This window comes from Paroedura picta, chromosome 9 (genome assembly GCF_049243985.1).
Source record: "Paroedura picta isolate Pp20150507F chromosome 9, Ppicta_v3.0, whole genome shotgun sequence".
Lineage (NCBI taxonomy): Eukaryota > Metazoa > Chordata > Lepidosauria > Squamata > Gekkonidae > Paroedura > Paroedura picta.
Window position 1 is genome coordinate 12,556,363 of NC_135377.1, and position 26,939 is coordinate 12,583,301.

General features: G+C 46.1%; 1 protein-coding gene across 5 annotated transcripts in view; it reads left to right on the forward strand.

Annotated features, from left to right (window-relative positions):
• Window positions 1–8,631: 8,631 nt before the first annotated feature.
• SAMD12 (sterile alpha motif domain containing 12) overlaps window positions 8,632–26,939 on the forward strand; it is a 219,336-nt gene continuing 201,028 nt past the window's right edge. For 2 of the 5 annotated variants that reach the window (XR_013233990.1, XR_013233991.1), the window contains exon 1: window positions 8,688–9,047. Coding sequence is in view for 3 of the 5 variants with exons in the window: in XM_077351613.1 (XP_077207728.1) it covers window positions 9,035–9,047 (13 nt within the window). In the remaining 2 variants the exon portion in view is untranslated. Of the gene's footprint in view, window positions 9,048–26,939 lie in introns of all 5 variants that reach the window. The other 3 variants (XM_077351613.1, XM_077351612.1, XM_077351614.1) reach the window with 3 other exon arrangements.

The following is a 26,939-nucleotide window of genomic DNA, read 5'->3' on the forward strand; positions in this document are numbered from 1 at the left end:
TCGAAACCTCCTTTGCATAGTTAAATTTGGCCAACAATGGCAACCCCATATGGTTTTCAAGGTAAGAGGGATAATAATAATAATAATAATAGTAGTAGTAGTAGTAGTAGTAGTAGTAGTAGTAGTAGTAGTAGTAGTAGTAGTAGTAGTAGTAGTAATAAATTTTATTTATAGCCAATCCTTCCTCGAGGGCTCAGGGCTGGTAACAATGTTTTAAAAACCATGGAGCAAGCAACATATGGGGAGGTGGGAAACTTTTGACCACTGATAACAGGCAGTTTGGTCTCTCCCTGTGTTTTTGTAAAGTACACTGAATTCTAGGGGGATTGATTGGCTGTTTTGACAAAGGATTATCATTGGCTGTATTTGGTTGTGACCCAATCTACTGATGTAATAGAATTGATTTTTGCTATATATTCCCTGTCATGTAAGGAGATCATAGTCTGAGGAAGAGTGCTTGCACTTGAAAGCTCACGCCCTGAATAAATCTCTGTTGGTCTTAAAGGTGCTACTGGGCTCTCATTTTATTGGGCTACTTCAGACCAACACAGCTACCCATTTGAAACTATAAAACATTAAAATCCACAATAGGTCTCTTAATTCTAACTGCCACCACTTTTCTTACAGCTATAGATCAAGGTTTTACATTCTGGTGTAAATTTAGCTGGCGTTTCGAACAGAGAGGCTAGGATTTCAATGATGCTTTAGGCCTGGTGGAACAGCCCTGTCATGAAGGGCCCATGGAACTGTCCAAGGTCCTGCAGCATCCTGCTCTCACCAGAGAGTGTCGCAACAGGCAGGGGCCAGGGCTCAAAAGGCCCTGGGCCTAGCCATTTTGATGTCTTTGAGGCTGGGCATCTTGAGCAGATTTTGCTCTCTGGATCTTATGTTCTTTGGGGGGGACATCCTGGTCAGGGCTTGGCCCCTTGGACAGAAGAGTGAATACTGGAAAGAAGAATCCCACCCCAATAATAGTAGCACCATGGAGGGAGGGGGAAGTCATTTTTTCTTCAAGAAGACAAAGAGTTGGTTCATATTCCCCACTTTTCACTACTCAAAGCAGTCTCAAAGCAGTTTACAATTGCCTTCCCTTCCTCTCCCCACAATAGGCTATGAGGTAGCCTATGAGGTAGGTTAGGCTGAGAGAGCTCTGACAGGACTGCTCTGTAAGAACAGATCTAACAGGACTGTGACTAGCACATGGTCACCTAGCTGGCTGAACGTGAAGGAGGAATAGGGAAACAAACCTAGCTCTCCGCCGTTCTTAACCACTACATCAAGCTGGCTTTCATGGGTTTGATGGAAGAGTACTTCCTCTGAAACCCTCAAATGGCAAGGTCTTAAGAGGTCAGAGGGATTTACCATGTTATCATGTGAAGCCAGGGAGACACATATCTATGAGATGTGTGTGTAAATCAGGCCTGTTTCCTCTGAGGATGTCAAGCATAAAAGAGAACTGATTTTCTGCAACGTGATCTGAAGAAACTGCTGGATTAGGTGTTAATGTCCAGTGATGGGGAGCCAGGGGTGATAAATGCACAGCCTGAGGGTCATTAACGCAAGAGGGGCACCTCCCAGGGATGTGAGAATGAAATGCTAAGATGCATTTATGATTTTGCTGCCTGTTGCCTCAAACTGCTTTCTAACCGATTGTTTATTAGCTTTCCCTATGCTGGTCTATGACCGTCATAAAGATCTGACTGATACTAGGATGCAGAATATTGAAATATAGATTGTTTTATTGAACAGTATGTTATCAAAGACATCCAAAGTACTATAGAGTATGCCATAACACTCAATGCTAGAATACTAGAGCAAGGGAACCTGTCAAGTCAGGCAGCACTAAGTATTGCCAGGGAGCTAGAATTTAGAATATTGTGAGGATCTCTGATCACTTCCAATAACCTACCTTCATTTAGGGGGAAAAATGGTTTATTGAGGGAAGGCAATTAGCTCACCACGGGGTCCTTGCTAAGACTGGGGATCTTAGGCAATCGCCTCACTATCAACCCCGAGCCCCCAGCCCCTCCCAGTGCTAAACAGTTTGGCCCAAAATGACACTTGTTGATGAATTAGGCATCCTGGCTAATAAATGTTTTAAACATATAAGTATTAGTTATAAGAATGTTACAGCAAAATGGAATTCCCGCCCCCAGGAAGGAGCACGGAAATATATATTGCTGAGACTTTTCATTCTAAAATAAGGTACAGATCATTCCCTCTGCAAGAGTTCCTCCACTTTATATTTCAACATATCTTTCCTGCCTTAAAATCTGGATTTTATAGTGGTTCTTTGCCCCCAGAATCATTGTGGATTATTAGGAATAATACCTTGAATTATCCAAAAGCAGGAGAAATGATGTTAGAACTTGCTCTACGAAGACAATAGGAAATGGCCACAAGAGCAAATTATGGGGGGTCTTAAGTTGCAATTAAGGTTAAAAGTACTTCCTTGATAGATACTGTGTAAGTGCAAGACTGCACTCCTTTTATACTGAACACACACACACAGTGGGTTTAGAGTTAAGACCAGTGGAGTTAGATTTTGGAACAGAGAACATGACTTAAATGCCCATATAATCACTGGTCTTGCCTTCCGTGTTTATGTTATATGGCTGGCTCTAATTTTGGATCTAATCCTGCATTTCTTGGTCTCTCCTAGGAATTGCTTGCAATGTTCAACTTGGAACTGGCCTTTTGTGGCTTGGCTTTCTGGGGCCGGGATTGTATAATGCTGATATGAAAGATTGGATTGTGTCATACAGGCAAACAAGCTGGCAGAGTTCCAGCTGCTGTGGGAAGTTTGATCCTAGGCTACCAAGTTCTAAAGCAGGCAGCTAAATTGTGCAAAAAGTACATTACTGGAGAATGTGAAAACATCATAATCATACAAAGATAACCTTAACAATGCATACAATAAGAGCTCATCCATATAAGGGATTTTAAGATCATTTCATAGAGCAACAGTGAAATTAGAGAATTAAATATTTTAAAAGAGATTTTTGGAGTCATTGAAAAAACAAGAGACATTAAAATCTCAGAAGAACTTGTAACAAAATAGGCTCTTTGTATCTACCCTGCAAACCTTAATGCTAGCAAAAGTACCGTAATTTCCATAAGAATGAAAAAATGGCAAACAGGCCTCTTTGCAAATAATTCTAGCTTTAAGTAAAAGGCTGCTTTGAGATCTGGAGAGGGGAAATGGCTTAACACAAGGAACAGCACTGTGTGTTCCTTGACTTGTCCCAAAATAGTATAATTTTTGTGCCCGCAGCTTAAAAAAAAAGAAGTAAAAACTGAACAGTGCAAAACAGAAGAAGGGACATACAAGGCATGCCTTGCAAACTGCACTGAACAGCTGACACAAGACTTAGAGAAATGTGCATGGCAGCAGGTCTCAAAAGTCCATCTGAGCACTTGCTGTAATGCTTATGAGGGATGCATTCCTTGCCCCTAGCTAATATTACTCAAGGCCCCAAGACATCACAGCCTTGTCCACCTCAGGGTTCATAGCACAGAGGGGGAACCAGAGAATAGCCTAAATATATTTCTGTATTGAACGGGAGACATAACCCCCCCCCTCACAGTCAGTGTTTGCCTTTGTTTCCTGTATCTTTGCCAGTCGCCAGAAGCGTCCCTGATTACTCAGGCAAGCTCCATATGACGGTGCTGGAATTCTGTGACTGGAACCCTAGACCTGTAAACTGGCCCTAAGAAACAGCCATGGATGATATAGATTGGTGGAGGAGGAAAGGATTGGAGGCACTTTCTTCCCTATTGGGGCCTATAGCAATCAGAGGGCATTTCGATTCAGGCAAATGAAATGAGGGAGAATTAAACTTCCATCTACTAGGGGCTGCTTTTATGCTTGAAGTGCATCTTTGGAGTTCCACTCACAAAACCTACCAGCATAGCAGTCCGGAAGTGTCATTTTTCCTCCTGCCTGCTTGCCCACCCTATTCAGGCCACCTACTGTTTCCCAGTAGCATTCCAGATCAAGTTTAAGGTCTCGGTACTAACCTTCAAGGCCATACTAGGCCTGGGCCAAGTGTACCTGAAGGACCACTCTTGAGACCAGGACAAGCAAATAAAATCATATGGGCTTCCTTCCCTCTTCAGAATAAAATCCCACCACTGAATACTGAACAAATTGAGAAATAGCAGGTAAATTGGCTCATTTGGTGCATTGATAGTTTTTATTGTATTTTAAACTGATTTTAACATGTTGTAAACCTCCCCGAGCCTGTCCACAGAGAGGGGCAGTATATTAAATAAGTAAGTAAGTAAGTAAGTAAGTAAGTAAGTAAATAAATAAATAAATAAATAAAATATGAACCAGGACCAATCCTGCTTAGCTTCTGAGATCTGATGAGATCAGGCTAGCCTGGGCCTTCTAACTTTAGCTGTGCAAGGCAGTATGATAGGAGGAATGCATAATTATATTTCTCAAGGATTCTCATCTCCTCTCCTCTCCTCTCAAGTACCCCCCCATTCTTTCTTGGGATATATTACCCTGCTTACTGCCAGTTCTGCAGGCCAGACTGAAGATGGCTTGGGTGTGAGAGTTTCACCTTTTTATGATGTTCTAATAATAAACAAAGGGTAGCTGGAGGCTGGAGGGAAGAGGAGAGTGGGCACATGGGGGTCAACTGGCTCTTTGCCTTCTCCCCCAAGTCACCAGTGGATTCAGCTACTACAGGTCTTCTTTGAGGGCCAGCGTGGTGTTGCAGTTATGAGTGGCAGCCTCTAATCTGGAGAACAGGGTTTGATTCCCCATTCCTCCTCCACATAACCTGGGGCTAGTCACAGAGCTGTTCTCGCAGAGCAATTCTGTCAGGTCTGTCTCAGCCTCACCTACCTAACAGGGGGAGGAGAGGAAGGGTAGGCAATTGTAAGCTGCTTTGAGACTCCTTCAAGTAGTAAAAAGCAGAATGCAAAATACCCCAGCTCTTTTCTTTCTCTGCTTTGTGTGGGATCTGCTGAAATGAAAGAATGAAGGATTCTGTAGGTACTGGATAATTTTTCTTGGGGTGCTGATATGAACTTTGTAACTTGCTGAAGTTTATTCCAAACCTAGGACTCTGAAGGCTATGAAATTATTTAGGGTTTGTTCGTTTTGCACCACATCTTTGTTTTCTGTTTTACACGACGGTGGCTTTTCTGAGGCTTAGATGAATTACCTTGTACAGTACACTTGACTGAGCAGCTGCATTATGCATTATTTTCCCCTTTCGAAGAGTGCTGTTTGTGAGTTTCTGCTTGAATCCCCCAAGCACAGCATGCAAGTAAAAAATTGCCGGCCTGTCACCTTCCACACAGTCACTCTGAGCAAAACAGCCTTCGTCCTGCCCTTCCTGTGTACTTCTGATTGTTTGCAAATAAGCACTGCATTAAGAACAAGCCTAATGCTGGGAAAACAAGGAGAGGCATTTCTGCTTGGGTACCACCTGCATGGCTTCCATGCAAACATTTCTGTGAGGAGAGGCAAACTTGGACTAAGAGACAAGATACAGGAATGCTGTGATAAAGCAACATTAAAAAAAATGGTGCCTTTCCACTCAATGCAGCAAACATTTAAAAAAACCACTGGAACAATTAAAACTACAATAAAACTTATTAAACAATTCAATTAAAACACTTGAACAACACTAAAATAGAACACAGAATACCTTTATTGGCATAGTAAACAATACAATAAATCAGTAGAAGAAGAATAGTATGATAAAATAATATATACAATCCTTCAAGTACTTTATAAAGCTGTAGGTGCTAAAGTACGAGGTGGTCATAATGTGATGTGCAGATTGTAATGGGGTTTACAGATGTTTGTTAGCCAGTATAGACTTGAGATATGAGTGATTTACCCTTTGAATTTTTAATAATACCTTAGCCACCTGTTGGATGATCTCCAGATCACTTTCATCTAAAATTTGATGTTTTATTTGGTTCACATCTGCACTAGTAAATTTCAGTTTTTTCCAATATTTGACTAGTTGTTTTTCCAAGTGGAGAAACAGGGACACTCTGCCAATATAGGTGATATAAAGTATCAGGAACACCACATCCATGAAGACACCACCTTTTGGTGAAAGGAGTATCCAAAAGACAGCCTCTGGACACATTGAAGGGGAGGATATTTAGGTTTGCTAAAAGAAAGGCTCTGTTTAGAGAAACAACACTAAATGGAGGGCAAGTAAGTGTTATTGGAGGTGAGTCATACAAAACACAAAAGTCTTCAGCGGCTGGTAAAAAACACCAATAGAGAGAAACAGATGAATCTCTCTTGGTGAGGGCGTTTAAAATTCTTGGAGCTACAATGAAGAAGGCCCTTTCTCAGGTTGCCACCCATATGAGACTAGAAGTTGGGGTCAACTGAAGCAGGGCCAAAAAGGATAACTGGAGAGTACAGGGAGGTTCACATGGGGGGAGGCATTTGTCAAGATATGTTAATCCCAAGCTGTTCCAGAATCACCTTCCTCCAAGTCCTCTACCAGCATCTTTAGTTAAGGCCAGAAGCAAATCGGAAGCCAGTGCAGATGGAACCAAACAAGATATGGTCCCTATGATGTACACCCTAGGTGCAGCTTTCTGGACCAACTGTACCTTCCGGACAGTTCTCAAGGGTAGCCCGGTGTAGAGTGCATTACATTGCTGTGGGGAAAGTAATCATAATATAAAAAGCACTGGGTCCTTTTTACAACATGGCAGGTTTCTGATGGGTTCTTACTGGGGAACGTGCCCCCAATAGGATGACACCACTGAGGACTGATCAGAGGCTCTTTCCCACTCCTGTCCTCCTCTGTGCTGCTTCCTGGGACTTGATGTGAGGAGGAAGAGCTGGTAGGAGGTAAGCTGGGACAGCTATCCAGGTATGCTCTGCTATGCCCGCACTGAGCTCCCCAACCTCCTGGCTGAAGGGAGAGCTTATGGGGGGGGGGCATGCTGCTCCAGGCAGCCAGCCTCACTGACCAGCCTGCCCTCTGGTCTTGTGTGGGCCTTTCCACCTTTTATTTGCCTTTCTGCAACCTGTTTTTTAACATGAGCTTTCCTCCTAGTATGTCATAATGCATACTAATGCCATTTCTGTTCCAGTGGAAATGCTGACTTCAGCTGTTACACATGAAGGCACAAAGCTGCATTATATTGGATCAGAAGGAAATACAAAGGGGCATCCCTAAAAGCTAGATGCCACATATCAACTATGCCACTTGAAGCCACATTCCCTAGTTTCCCAATGGAGACTGAGAGATCCTCCATGAATCTATCAAATCGCCTTTTAAAACTGTTGATGGCTGTGGCCATCATTTCATCCTCTGACAGCAAGCTCCACATTTGAATCTCTCTCTTAAAGAATAGGGGTCTTTAAAATGAGATTTCTCACAGTTCTTGTTAAATCTGTGGATTCAGGGTGGACACAGACACTGGAAGTGATTCGAGCTCTTTATTAGGACCCCAGCATGATACAAACAGAAGCAGAAGCAGAACTGAACCAAAACTGAACCCACAAGGAACCCCAACTTATATACACAAGCCACACAATAGATCAGCCTTTTTCAACCTTCTGACCATGGAGGAACCCCTAAAATAATTTTTCAGGCTTTGAGGAGCCCCAGAAGTGATGTCAACTTAGCCACGCCTCCCTGTCATGTCCCCCAGAAGTGACGTGTGATACCACCACCTGCATTAACAGGCAGGTTTGAGGAGGACTGAAAGGAGGAGAGGCAGGAGGTGGGAGCAGCTATGCAGGCTCTGCCCTCTCCCATGAACAAAAACCACCAGGGAACTCCCTCACCCTTGGGAGGGGGAGCAACAGAAGCAGCCAGTTTCCTAGCTTGCAGCTGAGTACATTAAGGCAGGAAGGGAAAGGCCAGGAAACCTCTCTGTAACTCCTGCAGACCCCTGAGGGGTCCTTGGACCTCTGGTTAAGAATCCCTGCAATAGATCTTCCCACCAGTGGGCATTATTGGTTAGTTTCACTTTAAACCTATGGATCAGTGGTCAGTTACACTGCACAGTGGTCAATTACATTGCAGGCTTATGTCCTGCTTCTGACCTCAAGCTTAGTCCTCAGCTGGTCTACAGACACAACAGTGCTCACTTGTTTGAAGTACCCAGGCTGGCAATACAAATTCAGGTAGGCAGCCATGTTAGTCTGAAGCCACAGAACAGAGCTTAAGTCCAGTGGGACCTTTAAGATGAAGAAAGTTTAATTCTGGAGATGCACACTTTTTCCAGTTGGGAACTATGTCCATTTGTTTGCTGTTCAAAATATGCTAACCTTATCCTGGATTACTCGTTGACAGGTACCCACGAGGCACAGATTGCGTTATTTCCTTTCCCCTGCATTACAGCTGCTAAAATCCTGGTGAATCGCAACCATCTTGCCAATTAGCTACTGCAGCGGATGCACCTGGAAGAGCAGGGGCTCCTTTAGCTAAGTGAGAGTCTTCCCTCCTCTTCGCGGAGGCACCCAGAGGTCCATTGCGCGCGCGCACCTAATAGCGCCCCTCCAAGCACCTTCGCCTCTACCTGTCTCCTCCTTCAGTCCGACAAGGAAGTCCTCAACCAAATAGCCCTGCACTAGGTCGGTCGGCCGGCGTTCCGTCTCGCCGCGTTGCATTGGGGGATCTGTAGTTTTCGTCTCCTCCCGGCCCGCCCGTAGTGGCCGAGAACGGCTTGTTCCCTCGCCCCGGGCTCCTGCGCCTTCCCTTCAGAGCACTGGGTGTGTGCTCAGAGGGAGTCGCCGAGGGACAAACAGTTTGGGCATTGTGACTTTTAAGAGTCACCCCCCCTAAGAAACTACATTTCCCAGCCTGCTCAGGGGGACGGGCTCCCCCCTCTCCCCGTTCTTACTGCAGGTTGCTCGCCTCGGCTGCAGATGAGCGAAAGAGAAAACGGTGGAAAAGAGAAAAGAGAGAGAGGGGAGGGAAGGAAGGAAGGAGGGGGAGGGAGAGAGGAGGAGGAGGAGGAGGAGGAGGAGGAGAAGCACTTCTTGGCTGGCGAATTATGCATGCCCTAAGCGAGCTCTGAGAGAATGGCTGTGGAAGGTAAGGGCTGCCTTTCCCTTTTGCAAAGCCAGCGGCGCCCCCTCCCTCCCTCCCTCCCTCCAGGCGCGCCACCTTCCTCCCGCACCTGCCTCCCTTCCTCCGCCTTACCTGCCGGGGACGCGAACAGAAGAGGCGCTGGCTGGAAAGGGCGAAGGCATCAATCAGGCGGACGGGCGGGGGTTGGCAGGGAGGCGTTTGCACGACTGGGCGCCGGGCTGCGGCAGAGGAGACCGGGGGGCGAGCCGAGATCAGCCAGGCAGGGGCCGCTGCCCCCCCTCCCTTTCCCTTTCCCCTTTCCCTTTCCCTTCCCCCGTGGCAAGCAAAGCTGGACCTTCCCACCTGGCTGCTGCATGTTCTTGGCCTGCCTCCTCCCCTTTCCACCTGCGAGGTTTCGCCCCACTTCCTTGGAAAGGGGGTTCAGGTTCAAGTGGGGTCGATGCCAACTGCATGAGGGATCCCCCTTCTCCCCCCACCCACGTATAGTTCAGGAAGCCTTGCCTCGCCTTTAGTTTCTTCCTCAAATGCGGGTTCTTCGACCTCGACCTCCTTTGGGTCCATCCATTTTAAACAGTGCCTCTGAAAAGTGACCAGAGCAGGGCTCCTTGCCCCATATGAGCCTATGGGACCTGTTTGGGATTGGGGCATGGCGTAGTGGGGGCAGCGGCGAAATGGTAGCCGTAAAATGGCGGCTGCAGGAGGTGGAGCCAGCCGCGAAAGGTGGTCCCGGGTAACCTTCAGTCACACCGTGGAGATCGCAGCACCATGCTGGCCACTGCCGTCAAAAAGTTTTGAAAAGGCTGCCCTTTGATTCAGGTTTCCAGTGGCCAGTCAGAAGCCTTAATGGGCCCACGCACTTTCTGAAAACACTTGGCGGGCCCCAGAATTCTTTTGTGATCCACCCTTCCGACCATGGCTGAATTTGAGCTCCAGAACGTGTTTTTAATGCTCTGTTTAAAAAAAACCCAAAGTCCTGGTCCTGGATGTGTAAAGTTTAAGCAGCGTCGAGCATGTACAGAGGGCCACTTCAGTGAGGAGTTGTGGCTTTCAGGCAGGCCTTTGCTTGGGTCCTACGCAAGACCAGAAGAACAGTGAAGCATAAGCAGCTACTTCTCTGCCCCCTTGCACCCCAGGGCTTCATGCTCACCCCAGTTGTGCCCCCATGGGTTAGTGGACCTCTAGGAACACCCTGGGGGGTTGACCTGCAAAGCTCCAATGAGAGAGGAGAATTGGTGAAACTAGTCTTCTTCCTTAGTGGAATTTAAGGTAGTTTATGAAGGGTTTCCATGGCTCAGGGATAGGTCATCTGCTTGGCATGGAGAAGGTTCAGTCCCCAGTGTCTCTGGTTTGGAATGATCAAGCAGACCTCCACCTGAGACCCTGGAAAGCTGCTGCTACTCTGAGTAGACACCACTGCCTATGATGAACACCTGTCAGTAGACCTAACTTCCTGTAGCTTGAAAAGAGTAGCTGAGAGCCAGCGTGGTGTGGTGGTTAAGACTGTCAGACATTGATCTGGAGACCTGGGCTTGATTCCCTGCTCCTCCACATCAAGCCAGTTGGACCTCACAGTTCTCTCAGAGTGCTCTCAGCCCCACCTATCTCATAGGGCAGGGGAAGTCAAACTGCGGCCCTCCAGGTGTCCATGGACTACAATTCCCTAGCAGGGGCTCATGGGAATTGTAGTCCATGGACATCTGGAGGGCTGCAGTTTGACTACCCCTGTCATAGGGTGTCTGTGGTGGGGAGAAAAAGGGAAAGGTGCTTGTAAGCTGCTTTGGAACTCCTTCGGGAGTATCTTCTTTGCTACCTCTGTCTTCCAGCCATACAGTCATGCGAACTCGTGTATGCCCAGAATCCTGTGTAGAGAAGTTTGGTGCTGCTGGGCATCCAGAGCTTCCTCCATGGACAGGTAGAAAGAGTATTCTCAGGGTAGAAAGCCTGAATACCATTGGGCAGGGCCGGATTTTCCTATAGGCTAACTAGGCTTCAGCCTAGGGCCTCAAGATCAAGAGGGGCCTATATTCAAATTGTTAGCAAAATTAATATTACACTATTCTAAAAACAGTGAACACTCGCCTTTTGAGTTCAGTAGGTTCAATACTTTACTGAAGTGTTTATAGACTATTGAACAATGTTTTTGTGACAATATCTTCATTTCATGGAACTCTAGGGAGGTGAAAGGACCACATAAGTGGAATAGCCTAGGGCTTCTTTTCATGTAAATCCAGCCCTGGCATTGGGTTATTTATTGATTCATCGCTGTTTTTAATCTTATTCTTTTCAAGTAGCTCAGGGTGGCATACAGCAGTTTCCTCTTTTCCATTTTACCCTCCCATCAACTCTGTGATTAGGCTGAAAGAGAAAGACTGTGTGGCTTAAGATGACAGTGGGGTTGACCCTGGGATAATGGTCCAACACTTTAACCACCATGCTGAGCTGGCTTTGTTTGGCTCCAGAGCAGGGGTCCCCATCCCTTATGAGCCCTTAGGTACCTTTGGAATTCTGACACAGGGTGGTGCGCACAGCCACAAAATGGCAGCTGTAGGAGATGGAACCAACCACCCAGGGGGGGGAAAGAGGGGTCTTTTAAAAGATACACTGGAAAGGAAGAGTGAGAGAATAAAACTGGTTATGTGGCGGTAGCTGCTGCTAGAATGCTATTTTAATCCGCCACAGCCAACTGGATCGCCATTGGTCAATCAGAAGCCCTGCTGGTCAAGGACCCTACCCGGTGCGGCCTGCTTTCTAGAAACTTCTTGGTGAGCACCAGGAAAGGTTTCTGTGGAGGCCATGGTGCCTTGCTTTACAGTGATGCTGTTTCCTTTTCAAAGAATGGTTGAAGGGGGAAAAAAACTTGAATATTTTAACTGTGTATATATCAAACTTTAAGAAAAACCTTTCCGAAATGAATGTACCATCTCTTCTTGTCACTGCTCATCCAACCCTTTGAGAGAAAAATGGCCGAGAAAGACCGAAACAGTGTTCATATTCTATTCTTCCCTCAATACTTGAGCTCCTTATTACTCTCCATATGTTCAAATAGACACGCACACAAAAAGCAGATCCCACTGTGCTTTTCTCCTGCTGTGCCAAATATCTCCAACTGCCCTCTTGATTTAATTTTTTTCCAGAAACTCTTTTGATTCGCCTTTCCCAGTTCTCTTACCTCCCCAACCTGCCCCCGTACCCATATATACTCATAACATCCTTGAAAATGAAAGAAACCTCAGGAACCCGGCATTCAAATTGTTCGGATTTTGATGTCCCTCTCAGGAAGAAAACAACGAGGGATCTGCAGCCTGAAGACACCCTTATCATTAATATAGTTATTTGTTAATTCCACAACTCTTACAAACGTAGCCTACAGAATTGATTAAAAGCACATACAAGGCAAGATGACGCCATCAATTAAAAACGGCCCCAGAGAGCTGCTTTTCCCACACCTAAGGGCTTTTGCAGATCCCAGCGGGATTTCGGACTCCTTCTTTGAAGATTAAAGCACTGCACTCAGCATGCTGTATTACAAAGGACCTTCAAGCCTGGGGGGGGGGGGGGGCGGCAGCTGTCAGACAGCCCCAAGGCCTTTCAGCATTCAGAACCAGTCCTGTGGTTCTGAGCATCTTGTCTTATGAAAACAAACAGCAGAAGAATTAAAGGCGCCGCCAGTTTAGACAATGCAGTAAAAGCAGCAATAATGCGCAAAAGCCTCTAGAACAGGGGTAGTCAAGCTGCGGTCTTCCAGATGTCCATGGACTACAATTCCCATGAGCCCCTGCCAGCATTCGCTGGCAGGGGCTCATGGGAATTGTAGTCCACGAACATCTGGAAGGCCGCGGTTTGACTACCCCTGCTCTAGAAAAAACACAGGCAGGTGTAAAAGAACACCAATCTTTTCTTTTTAGAAGTGATAGCCATGTTGTCTGGAAAGTAAACTTTTAAACAACAACAACAACAACAAAAAAGCCCTTCAAATCCTACTTAATGAACAAGAAGTGGGTTTTTATGACCGCTCTTTTCGTTACCTTAAGGAATCTCAAAGCAACTCATGATCGACCTCTTCTTCCTCTCCTTGTGAGGAAGGTGGGCCCAAGAGAGTTCTGAGAGAACCACGACTGGCCTGAGGTTTCCCAGCAGGCTTCAGAGGGGAGTGGGGAATCAAACCCAGTTCTTCACCTCTCTTAACCACTATACCACACTGATTCATTACCCCCCCCCGGCCCATCTAGAGGGACACATATCCTTGGGGAGAGCTTGTTTCATAGCAGTCAGGGTTGTGCAGAAAAGATGGTCCCATTGGATGGAAACCCATAGAATAGACATGTTTTTGATGGACATATCCTAATGTGCAGATTTTCAAAGTCCTTGATTCTACTGCCGAAGAGGTTTTAACTTCATTCAAGTGGCCAGTTTCTTTAGCAGCAGGCCTAAAATGGTGAAGGCTAAATATCCCAAATGCCTCTGGATTTCAGTGGGATAAAACAGTGCTCTTTATGTTCTGTGAACAGTACCTTATATTTAGCAGTTCTAATAACGCTGCCTAAATGCTAGAGGGCGTCACCCCAAGGGTCAGACATGACCCAGTGCTTGCACAGGGAATACCGTTACCTTTAACTTGATCTTACTGGAGCTTGGAAGCTAAGCAGGGTTAGGTTTGGTTTGTGTTAGGTGTTACCCAAATTGCGTGGACACGTGTCCTAAAAACACGTATCTTTGAGCTTGTGGGGAATATTAGCCCAAAATGCTGCGAGAGGGGGGTAACTTAGCGTTATCGGATCGTTACCTTTGTATACGAGGTAGATTGAACCCATGAAAGGACTCAAGATGGACTAGATATATATATTGCAAAAATAACAGTCTTTATTAAAGTAAGAAAAATAATAAAAGACATAAAATACACTAACACACTAACATACAGTCGGATAGAGAAAGTAATAGAGTAGGAAAAGAGGTCTGGTATAGTTACCTTCCGTCGAGTAGAGAGGCAAGAGAGCAGCGACACGTCCTGCGTGAAGGGAGATTCCCAAGGGTCCCAAGGTGGAAAAAACTCAAAGTGATGGTCTCGGGCCACTATTTTTATGGGGTCCCAAAGGGGAGGGGACCCAAGGCTAGGGCGTGGGCGGTGTGTGTGTGTGGACATGCGGGGTGCACGTGGGTGTACGTGCAGTATGCAGGTGATGGGGTCTTCCAAGGGTCACTGCATATCCTTGCCAGACCGGAGATGTATGTGTTAATGGCTCTAGACAAAGAGTTAATGGGCTTAAGCCGGATGGCTACTGTGTATCTGTAAGGGTTTGAGGAAGAGATTCCCCTGGCAGATGGGCTTAGACAAAGAGATATGTCCAGGGTCCCTGGGGCATCCTGGCTAGAACCAAATCACTTTATCAGTAGTACAATGGGGTGGGGGGGGTCAAGAGTAGGGCATGGAGGCACCTGGATTTCCAAACCAGCAGCCGAGATCAAGCCTGGGCTTGTTCTGTGTCCTAAGATGGAGTCTGCTCTGACATTGCCCTGCCAGAGTGACTTGGTCTGTCCTGTGTCTAGCTTGCTCCCAAGTCTAGACTGTCGCACTGCTCTATAGGTTTAGGAGTACAGTGTGCCAAGGCATACAGCAGGGATTCTGCCATGCGTAACATTGGATGGGAGACCACCAAGGCACACAGGTGTTGCTGTGGAGAGGAAGGCAATGGCATGCCAGCTCTGCTCACCCCATGACGCTTCATGGCGTGGCCATGAGTCAGTTGCAGCAGTGGAGGGTTTTAATTTTAGCAAGTTGCACATACAGGTGCATTCTATTGCAGGCAGTGAATCGCGGTACCAAATATAACCGGGTGTACCTGGCATGATTGCCTGTCACTTACATGCCCTGTGCTTGAAGGTTTGCAGTTCACGGTGTGAATGGGCTTGATAGAAAAAGCAACTCAGTTTATGGAGGTATGAAATTCCTGCCTGTGATGTTTGATTTGTGAAATCTCACTGTGACATGCAAGCAAAACGCGTGCATTTTCCTTCGATGCCAGGTCAGTACACCTGTGGCCCCAGGAGTCATTGAATTACAGAGTTAAACTCAGCTTTCTGGCTAAAACTTGGCTGCTTTCCCATTTTGCCTGAGGACAAGCGCTCAGAAAATATACCTTGTTTCCTGGTTGCTTGACTCAGCGTGGTAATAACGTTCCTTACTAAAGGCCAACAGAAAGTGCTTTGGGTTGACATTCAAGCTGCTGTTGTAAGGCAAAAGAAAAACATTTATGGTTGCTCTGGAAAGCGGGGCTCACAGTCATGTTGGGGCTCATAGCCCACCAACATAGAGCCATTTGAGCAGGAAGGCCTGGCTGGTGCACTTTTGACCTTCCCTCTCTGTGATGATATATGAGATGAGATACTATAGGAAGATTGTAGCAACAGTCCGTCTAGTCCAGGGGTAATCAAACTGCGGCCCTCCAGATGTCCATGGACTACAATTCCCAGGAGCCCCCTGCCAGCGAATGCTGGCAGGGGGCTCCTGGGAATTGTAGTCCATGGACATCTGGAGGGCCGCAGTTTGACTACCCCTGATCTAGTCCAATGCCCTGTCGTACTCAGTGGCCAACCAGTTCCTCTGGAGGGCCAACAACAGGGCACAGAGGCCAAGGCCTTTCCCTGATGCTGCTTTCTGTAGCACAGACGGTTATGGCCTCTGAATTCTATTAAAGGCGTCTGTGCTTGTGGCCATCACTACATCCTCTGGCAGTGAATTCTGCATTTTTTTTACCTAGTGCACCCAGCAGAAGATGCCGTGCTAGGAGGGATCCTGGAGTCAACCCAGTTGTCCAGAAAGTACTGAGCAGTGTTGGTTGGTGGGATGCTGGAGACAAGATTAAGTAAATTGACTTGCAATTGCAAGAAAGATTCCTTTCAATTACTCTGGGATGAAGACATGATACTAGAGTGCCAATTAATGTGCACCTCCCGATTTAATCCAGAAGTGTCCGCTAGTGTTTGAGATACAATCTGTTTGGAATTCAGCGAACTGGACAATAAGTTGCTTTTGTACAAAGTAGACGACACGCTCTGTACAGACTACATTTTTTTGGATGATATAGAAGAAGAAGAAGAAGAGTTGGTTCTTATATGCCGCTTTTCTCTACCCAGAGGAGTCTCAAAGCAGCTTAAATTCGCCTTCCCTTTCCTTTCCCCACAATAGACACCCTGTGAGGTGGGTGAGGCTGAGGGAGCCCTGATATTACTGAAGAAGAAGAGTTGGTTCTTATATGTCACTTTTCTCTACCCAAAGGAGTCTCAAAGTGCCTTAAATTTGCCTTCCCTTTCTTCTCCCCAAAACAGATAACCTGTGAGGTGGGTGAGGCTGAGAGAGCCCTGATATTACTGAAGAAGAGTTGGTCCTTATATGTCACTTTTCTCTACCTGAAGGAGTCTCAAAGCGACTTACAGTCGCCTTCCCTTTCCTCTCCCCACAACAGACACCCTGTGAGGGAGGTGAGGCTAAGAGAGCCCTGATATTCCTGCTTGGTCAGAACAACTTCATCAGTGTTGTGGCGAGGCTAAAGTCACCAAGCTGCCTGCAGATGGGGGAGCAGGGAATCACTCCCGGCTCGCCAGATTAGAAGTCTGGCTTTCAGCATTGCCAGTGTAGGAGGATATTGGGGTGATGACCTCTAAAGGATATACGCTCAGTATTCTCAGTTCCTATTTAGCATTTACAAAAGGAGTATTTGGTCGGCTGTTGGTTGAGGAACTATACAGCCAGTCTTTAAATACAAGTCCATTGAGACAGCAGCAATGCCAGACTAGGGCTATTTTTAGGCCTTAGACTTTCAACAATGTTCCTTTAACGGCTTGCTTCCTTCAAATCGGGATGAAAGAAATAGGTCAGAGCCAATAACAGGAAGCGTTTTGATCTTTGTTAGAATATTTGCACACACCCCCTCCCATTTCTTTTTGGTTCGTGTATAGGAGAAAAGGAGTTGTCTGGGGAGATAATACATTTGAATAAATGTGTTCTTGCTCAAAATGGGAGCTGGGCGAAGATAACTCAGTTGGGTGTTTTAGTACAATTAACTCGGTGGAATTTTTGTTGTTGCCTGTCAGCACAGGAGGTACAAGCCCTACAAGAATGGCACGGAAGGACAAAAGCGATTTGCAATGGGAATTGCAGGGGCATGTCTTGGAGGCAATCTGCACAGGACTGGCCAAGGAATCCTAGAGTTGGAAGGGGCCATACAGGCCATCTAGTCCAACCCCCTGCTCAACGCAGGATCAGCCCAAAGCATCCTAAAGCATCCAAGAAAAGTGTGTATCCAACCTTTGCTTGAAGACTGCCAGTGAGGGGGAGCTCACCACCTTCTTAGGCAGCCTATTCCACTGCTGAACTACTCTGACTGTGAAATTTTTTTTCCTGATATCTAGCCTATATCGTTGTACTTGTAGTTTAAATCCATTACTGCGTGTCCTCTCCTCTGCAGCCAACGGAAACAGCATCCTGTCCTCTTCCAAGTGACAATGCAGGCAAAAGATGGAGACTGCATTCAGATATCATGATAAAGCATGATATCTCCACTGTGATGAGTTGTGATGTGTTTTGTTAGTCAGTTCCACTGCCAGATTTCAAAGTGGGGTTTTAAAGCTGGCTTCTTGGTGATTGTTACTACAGTTGGTAGTCATTGTTACCCATGTGAAGTTTAAGTTCACAAACCACAGTTTGTTAAGTGGCATTTCCCACTGTGGCTGCTGTCCTACGGGGAGAGGAAGCAGATACATTTGGGCTTATATAGAAATCAGAATTTGTTGCTTCTGATGGGCGGAATAACCAGACAGATTCAGGTGGGTTAGCTATACTGGTTTGAAGCAGTAGAAGAAAATTCGAGTCCAGGGGCCAGCCCATTTTTATTCAAAGTATAAGCTTTCATGTAAATGCACTGACTTTTTTTTACTGTTGAGAAACCTCTGAAACATTATTCAGGCTTCAGAAAACCCCAGAAGTGGAGTGATTGTGCAGGATTTAGTTGGGAAGCGTAGCTGCATACCCACCCACCCGGGGCCCCTCCCCTTCCCATGGCCTCCGGGCTTTTAACTGCCCATTTGGGAAGGAAGAAGGTCAACTTGACTATATATGGTCATATCACCTGATTGTGAGGATCTTTGATTACTTAGAAAAGCAAACTCTTGGCGGGTAGTCAAAGATTATTAAGTAAGAAAGTACTCTCATCAAGGTATTGTTGAAACTGGGGCTGAGGATAAAGGTCCCCACATATATTCCTCACTCCTGTGGGAATCCAGCGAAAACAGGGGAACATCAAACAGTCTTAACACTCTGATGAGAAATCAGGCTTCAAGGGAGAAGGGGAAAGGAACAGAGCAAAAGGGTTGTTTAGAGGTCAGGAAGAAGACCGGGGGGGGGGGGGGTGACAGAAATGTAGGAAGGAACAGGGTCATGAAGCAAAGGAGACACGCTGCCCCCATCTCCTACACAGAGGTCAATACGCTAAATAATGGCAGAAGCTGCAGGATTCTGACACCAATAAATGTTTAGTAAATTTTAAAAAAATATATAAAAATAATTAACTCCCCTACCGATTCAGAGCCTCTTGTGGCGCAGAGTGGTAAGGCAGCCGTCTGAAAGCTTTGCCCATGAGGCTGGGAGTTCGATCCCAGCAGCCGGCTCAAGGTCGACTCAGCCTTCCATCCTTCCGAGGTCGGTAAAATGAGTACCCAGCTTGCTAGGGGGTAAACGGTAATGACTGGGGAAGGCACTGGCAAACCACCCCATATTGAGTCTGCCATGAAAACGCTAGAGGGCGTCACCCCAAGGGTCAGACATGACTCGGTGCTTGCACAGGGGATACCTTTACCTTTACCTTACCGATTCAGGAAACCTTTCCAGGATCTTCAGGAAACCCCAGGGTTTTACGGAATCCCGGTTGAGAAAGTCTGGCTTATCTGTTCCACTTAATATTTCTGGTAAGGGCTTGGAGGAGGAGCTGGTCTCATGGCTTAAATGCCACTCAGCGCTTAACACCCACTCAGGGTGGCTGTCCCACCCCTAAGTGCCTCCTCCAACCAGCTTGCCTGTCTGTACAGCAGCCAGCCAATCGTTTTCCGTCCCCCAGCCCTGACCACCCCCTCCTCCTTCCACTTCCCTCTGAGGCCGCAGATCGCTGTGAGGCAGGTGAGGCCGAGAGAGCCCAGATATTCCTGCTCGGACGGAATAGCTTTATCAGTACTGTGGTGAACCCAAAGTCAACCTGCTGGTTACACGTGGGGGAGCGCGGAATCAAGCCTGGCTCACTGGATTAGAAGTTTGCGCTCCCAACCACTACACTAAGTTGGCTCAACAAAAGCCATTCTATCTGTTACTAAGGTAGGTATTTTCACTGAGGTAGGTTTTTTGAGGAAATTTGAATGGGAGAATTTTCTTGGAACTGTGTTCGTATCTCACAGTTAGACTATGTCATCTGATTGATTTGCTGCACGAGGGGTTGAGAGCCACAGATCAAGAGACCGCATATGTGGGGTGGAATTCTCGCCTCTGCAGAGAAAATATAACATTGGGCTGTTTTCTGTTTTGGAAAATGTTCTACCCCAAATCACTGAGTACTTGTAGCCAGGCCAGGAAGAGAACAATGGACTGCCTGCATTTGTGGAACTTGGAAGAAGAATACAAGTTTCTCCGCCTTCTCTCTGCAGTCCGGAGTAGTTTGCCAAAAGATCAGAACGTCCATAGTCTTAGTCTCTCTTGCTCATAATGGCCCCAGCAGGTCTTGTGTGAGATGGTTTTCGTCTTCACTAAACTCTCTGTGATTTATATTGTATTCAGACCCCTTGTGGAATTGATATTTCATGCGAAAGCAGAATGAAATGAGTGTGTTGTCTGTGCAGGTCTCTTGACAAGTGATTAAAATCAGAAGCTTCAATTCTCCATTGTCCCCAAGCTGTTTGAAACGCTTTTGCTGCCTCTGCTTCTTGTTTCCTCTCTCCACTGCCAGGTTCTTCCTCTCTTACCTGCTGCTGTCATCAGGGTCTCTTCCCTCACCCTTGCCTCTCTTTAGGGTTACAAGCTCTGGGTTGGGGCCTGGAGAAGGGACCTCAGTGGACACAGGGCCAGAATCCACCCTCCAGAGCATCCCTTTTCTCCAGCGGAACTGATCTCTGTAACCTGGAGATTAATTGTAATACCCCCCCCCCCCCGCCCCCGTTCTGCTATTGTGGATTTCTTCTGCCACTGATGCAGTGTTTAGTAGGGTTGGTAGGCGACCTCCAAAATGGCAGCTGTGATGTAGTATTGAAAAATCTCACCCCGCCCCTTTAACCCAGGTTTTCTCCACCAGGGTGTCGTGAAACCTCAGACTTCTTGATGGCCATGGACGGGTTTTCCCAAATGGGTGGGTGTTAATGAATTTTTAATGTATTTTTTATAATTTGTTAAACATTTAGAATCATAGAATCATAGAGTTGGAAGGGGCCATACAGATTATCCATATTTTGTCACGGATTTCCCCTCCATCCCAAAATGGCCAATGATGGGCCTGGAGGGGAGGGTGCCCAGCTGGGCGTGTACACAGCTGTTCTTCCCAACCATATTCCTCATGAAGCCTGAAGAATGTTTCAGGGGGTTCTCAATGTTAAAAAAGTTGAGAAAGGCTGTCTTAAAGTGCGATGGGTTGGGGGAGTGACAGTTTGATGGGTACAAAACTAAGGCAAAGTTACTTTTTAAATTAAACCATTTGTAATCGGCCTTACCTTGCGGTTCAAGGAGTGTAAACCACACAAGACAGTGGCTGTTTTTGTTGTCCCCTTTCCTGTCCCCCCCCCCCATATGCAATATATTTCAGAGTTGTTTTGGAGGTGCCCAAAGTACTTTCTTAGTCAAGACATACCCCACCTCAGGCTAAGAACAATGAATTTGATCTCACCTCCACCGTCTCCTGTACTTGCCTATAACAGCTGTTGTGATTTGGAATCGTTTGATGTTTTCCACAACTTAACAGTTTATTTATTACATTATTCTATACTTTTGTATACTTTTGTTCGATCCCAGCAGCCAGCTCAAGGTTGACTCAGCCTTCCATCCTTCCGAGGTCGGTAAAAGGAGTACCCAGCTTGCTGGGGGGTAAACGGTAATGACTAGGGAAGGCACTGGCAAACTACCCCGTATTGAGTCTGCCAAAAAAACGCTGGAGGGCGTCACCCCAAGGGTCAGACATGACCCGGTGCTTGCACAGGGGATACCTTTACCTTTATACTTTTGTAAGTTTTTGGCTGGATGTGTTTTCTTTGGGGTGTAGAACTTGCACTAACACCCCCCCCCATCTTTATGAACATGTTGTAAAAGCAGAAAAGGGGTCTCTTATGGAACTACCTCACAACATTGTTTTCATCTTTTGGTAGTTTCCTCATCGTTTTCCCTTGATTTCTCAATCTTTGATATTTCTATCCACAGGCATCCTGTGTTGAAGGAATGGTTAAAAGAATTTGGTAGGGTAATACATGGGTTTGTGTACAACGACCATGAGAGTTGTTAAGTCTGCCGGCTCGATAGACACAGACTAAATGTTCTTTGAAAACAATCGGCTCTTTATTGAATCCAACACCAACTCCAAAGACCGAAGAGTAAACAATAGAACCCCTTGAACTTATATACATTTCAGGCAGCCCGCCAAGGAACCTGATTGGCCATTAACGGGTCTTGTGGATTGGTCCATTGTTATAGTCTCTTGTCCATTAACAATGGTCTGGCCTGTAAGCCTTCATTGTCTTTTTGCACAGCATGTCCACATTCATAACAGTAGTGTTTAATTTTTTAAAGAATTAATCATAATAGTTCTCTTTTGGGTCTTTCACATGATGGTTTTCATGCGGTTTGGGTGCCGAATTGCAGTTGTTTTTCTCACAAGCTACGTCACCGTATTGTAACCAATGTCTTGCCTTTCTGTGGTTCCTTTCTCATTCCTCCATCCTTTCTCAATATCAGATAAAAGGTGATTTGAGAAACAATGAGGAAATCACGGAATGACAGAGAGCTGTCTTGAGGAACTCAAAAATGGCTGCATCTGGGCACCCAAAACACAGCAAAACGTCTGTGTGAAAGACCCAAAGGAGATGTTTTTGATGTTAAGGTGTTTTAGCCCTCCAATCTGTTCTCTGTTCCCTCTTCACTGGCTGTCTGATTTGTCATGAATAGAAACTCTGCGTTCTCAAGTGATGGCAACCTTGAAATTATGGACTAGCCTTCCTGACAGTTTACCTCAGATCCTGCCCTCCTCACTTTTAGGAAGCTTCCTGTTTTGGAGAATCTTTCTGCTGATTTTTGGAGAGTCAAGGACACTTTCTGTCCGTAATGAGGTTAACATAATATTGGCAGATGGCTGTAGTTCATGAATTGATTCAATCGGTTATTGTAGGAATGAGTGTTCGGTGCCCTGTATTTTTATTGAACTAATCTCTTGTTAGTATTCTAGACTCTGTTGAAGAGACAGGAATATACCGTTGAAAATAAAAATAATAAAATAAGTAGTCTGTGTTGTTTCCAAGAGAGTTATATACTTGTTATAATCAGTAATATGTATAGACAGTCAGAACCAAAAATGTTGAGTATGTACAGAGATGGGGGAGTAATTTTGAATAATACCAGCATGACATTGACTGTTAAGTAACCTGAGCCTGGTTCCTTTCATATGATTTGCAGTGTGTTCCGCAAAGTCTGTCTGACCTACACTTCAGCCTCTTGTGTCATTGTTCTACAAAGTTTGCTGCAGCAAACTAATTTTTTAATAAAAATGGCTCAGAGTGGGATGTACTGCAGTGAATAAACCATAGGAGGTGAAGAATTATTCTTTGGAAAGGAATTTGCAGTCTCAGTGTCCAATATGTACAAGAGCCATTGAAGGCCCAAAAGGGGGGGGGGGGGGGAAATCAGCAACTTGATATGAATGAAGGGCACCAAAGAGCCAGGAGTTAAAATTAAGCAAACCACCATTAAAAAAAAATACAGTTTAGAATTTGCAATAATACCGGCCTTCAGGGTGTAGTCTGCAAGGGGCTTCTTACCCATTCCCAGAGTGATTAAATCCCTGCAGTCCACACTGAATTCGGTTTCCATTTTGATTTGAGGCGCTTTAAATTTTCCCTCTGCAAAGTGCATGATTGATTCGTGGTGACCCTACCTTTCCCCTTCAATATCCTGGAGTGGATAAAAGCCTCAATATTTCAAAAACCACCATGAATAAATGTGTAGATGTCTCCTTTTTGTGAATTAACTTACTGCTCCATGCCTCATAGCAAAGCAGTCTTCCCTGATTGGCTAGGGTGTCAGTTCAAAGACTTCCAGGTTCCCAGTTGCAAGACTTCCGTTAAAGTGATTGTGCTCCAGAAGCCCTAACTTCTCTCAGCAGCCTCTTGGATTTATCCCCCCTCCCCGTTCATGAAAAGAAAGAAAGAGACTCCTGCTGCGCTTAGCTCCCCTACCCGCTCTGAGCTTTCCTAATCGAGTGCAGAACACTTTTCTGTTTCAATAGGGAGAGGGGGAGTTCAAATCGATCTGAAATCAGCAGGATCCACAATGAAAAAAACAAAATAAGTGCAGAATCAGCCCAGATGGGGTCTGGGGAGCTCCCAGAATTATTTGTCTAGAAAAAATGGATGTCTTGGAGGGTGGAATCTATGGCACTGTACCCCACTGAGGTCCCTGTCCTTCTTGGGCTCCAACTCCAAATCTCCAGGAATTTCCCAGCCTAGATCTAACAGCCCCTACCCCCTACCCCCTGCCCGTGGCCAGGGGATACCTGGCAACCCTGTTAATAATAGAAGTTGTATAGAATCATAGAGTTGGAAGGGACCCTATGGGTCATCTAGTCCAACCCCCTGCACTATGCAGGACACTCATATCCCTATCGCTCATCCACTGTAACCTGCCACACCCTTGAGCCTTCACAGAATCAGCCTCTCTGTCAGATGGCTATCTAGCCTTTGTTTAAAAATGTCAAAAGATGGAGAAGCCACTAGATGGTCTTTAGTGATTATTGTGCCTGGGTGGGAGATTTACAGGGAATCCTACATAAACCACCAGAATTTAAATAAAACCTGTCACTTCTTTGCGGTATAAGCATTGCCGTTTTAGGATACTGGAAGCCTTCGCAGAGAGCCAGCATGGTGTAATGGTTAAGAGTGGCATCTTCTAAACAGGTGAGCTGGGCTTGATTTCCCACTCCTCCACATGCAGCCAGCTGGGGGACCTTGGGCTAGAGCTGGTCTCACAGAGCAGTCCTGTCAGAGCTCTCTCAACCTCACCTCCCTCACAGGGTGTCTGTTGTGGGGAGAGGAAAGGGAAGATGACTGTAAACTGCTTTGAGAATCCTTCGGGTAGAGAAAAGCGGCATATAAGAACCAGCTCTTCTTCTTCTCTGAGGCCCACCTCCCTCACAGGGTGTCTGTTGTGGGGAAAGGAAGGGAAGGTGATCATAAGCCGCTTTGAGACTCCTTCGGCAGTGAAAAGCAGGGTATAAAAAATAACTCTCCTGCTTTGTATGCTTTGGGTCTCAGTGCCTTCAATAAATATGTTTGGTGTGGCAGAACAGGAACTGCAAATCTGGAAAGAACAGATTTGTTGAGAGAGAATTGAAATAACACGATGATGAATGTTTGTCAAACTGCATACATTGCTAAACCATGACTGCATGCTGTACTGGGCAGGGAAGCTACTTGTATTTTTTTTCTGTTTACTTTGCTCGGATTGGGGCCCTAGGTGACTATCATCAAATCTTGTGCTTTTCATTGATGTTGTTTACAAGTGTTGTAATGAGACATTGGCCTCGTAGTTTAGATTTCACAGCCACAGAAGCAGATGCCTAGTGTGGATAATATTCTAAAGTTGTCTTTTCTAGTTAGCCTTCATGGTATCTGTCTCAAGTGGGGTCAAGATCAGATCATTCAGTCCCGCCCGGTACAGAAATGCAGTAGATTTACCTGCTCCCAAAAGAACGTCTTGGGTGTTATTTCTGCATGTGCTACTGCTTTAGATAACTTCCAAATTAGAGGCACACCCAGATCAGGAGATACCTGACTTATCTCTGTATTCCCCATACTGGTTTTCTCCAGTCTATTGATCTTTCTAAGCCAGTTGGGTGTAGTGGTTAGGAGTGCGAACTTCTAATCTGGAATGCCGGGTTCGATTCTGCACTCCCCCACATGCAACCAGCTGGGTGGCCTTGGGCTCTCCACAGGACTGATAAAACTGTTCTGACCGGGCAGTGATATCAGGGCTCTCTCAGCCTCACCCACCTCACAGGGTGTCTGTTGTGGGGAGAGGAAAGGGAAGGCAACTGTAAGCCGCTTTGAGCCTCCTTTGGGGAGTGAAAAGCGGCATATAAGAACCAACTCTCCTTCTTCCTTCTTTCTTCCTCCTTCCTCTTCTTCTTCTTAGTTGTTCAGGGTAGCGTACCTGTTCTCTGCTCTCATCTTATATCTTCATAATAACAACTCTGTGAGATCAGTTAGGTCGAGAGACAATCAGTTATGTTGTGAGATGATAAGTTAGGTTGAGAGACATTTCCCACTTCTCTTCGCTCGAGTAAATTTATTTACTTTAAAAAAAAATTACAGTATTTGCTGGCGTATAAGACTTCCCCCCCCCCCGAAAAACATGCCTCCAAGTGTGGGGGGGGGGGTCGTCCAATACGCCGGGTGCACTTCAGTTGGGATAGACATAGCTGCCCATAGTGGCCCATAGTACTGTAATGTAATGTAACAAACTCTATATTTTGAGTGGAAATGTTGGGGGGTCGTCTTATACGCCAGCAAATACGGTAGCTCACCTTTCCCTTACGGTTCAAAGCCGCTTACAGTTCCAAGGTTGAAAACATACAACATAAAGTAAAATGACTTAGCCCCACCCCTCCCCATGAAATTGCCTGCTGCTTAAACCCCATTAAAATCCCTCACAAATAAAAGGCCTTACAGTGCCTCTTAAAAACGTCAACGGACAGCGCCCCCTCAAACTGCTCAAGGCAGCAGCCACCATGGAGAAGGAATGGACTCTGGCACAGGGGTCCCCGAATGTTTTGAGCCTGCAGGCACATTTGGGATTTTGAGAGGGGGTGGTGAGGGCCAGCCCCCCTCCTAAGGCTTCCATAGGAGGCTGAGCCAAACCTAAAAGGGCTTCCACACAAGGTGGAGCCAAAGGGAATACCTCTCTCCTCACACTCCTGTGAAGAAGGAAAGCCTAAGAAACCCACAAGTACTTACCATTGATTCTGATGGTCCAGTGGAAAATTGTTTTATTTGAATGAAGCCAGCCAGTAACAAGTGCAGCCTTATAAGGGCCTACTTTCTGGAAAGCTGGGGGGTGCCACATTGGGAAACTCTGTTCTACTAAATATAAGAGAGGCAGTTTGGTGTAGTGGTTAGGAGTGCAGACTTCTAATCTGGCATTCCAGATTCGATTCTGCGCTCCCCCACATGCAGCCAGCTGGGTGACCTTGGGCTCGCCACGGCACTGATAAAGCTGTTCTGACCGGGCAGTGATATCAGGGCTCTCTCAGCCTCACCCACCCTGCAGGGTGTCTGTTGTGGGGAGAGGAATGGGAAGGCAACTGTAAACCGCTTTGAGCCTCCTTCGGGTAGGGAAAAGCAGCATATAAGAACCCTTCTTCTTCTTCTTCTAAATGCTCCTTAAGTGGGGAAAACACCTAGAAAGTGACAAGCAGAAGATTGACGTTGGTGCACAGGGAAATATGGGGAGAGATGGGCCTTCAAATTTATAGACCTTGGGCTGTAAACGGGGGGCCACTGAATTTGTTACTATCAGAGGCACCTCACCTGGTTTCCTGAACCTCCAGAATGACCAGAACACCTGGAATTTTGCCTTTTCTTCTTGGCAGTCTTGACTGTGGATGTGCTTTGCTG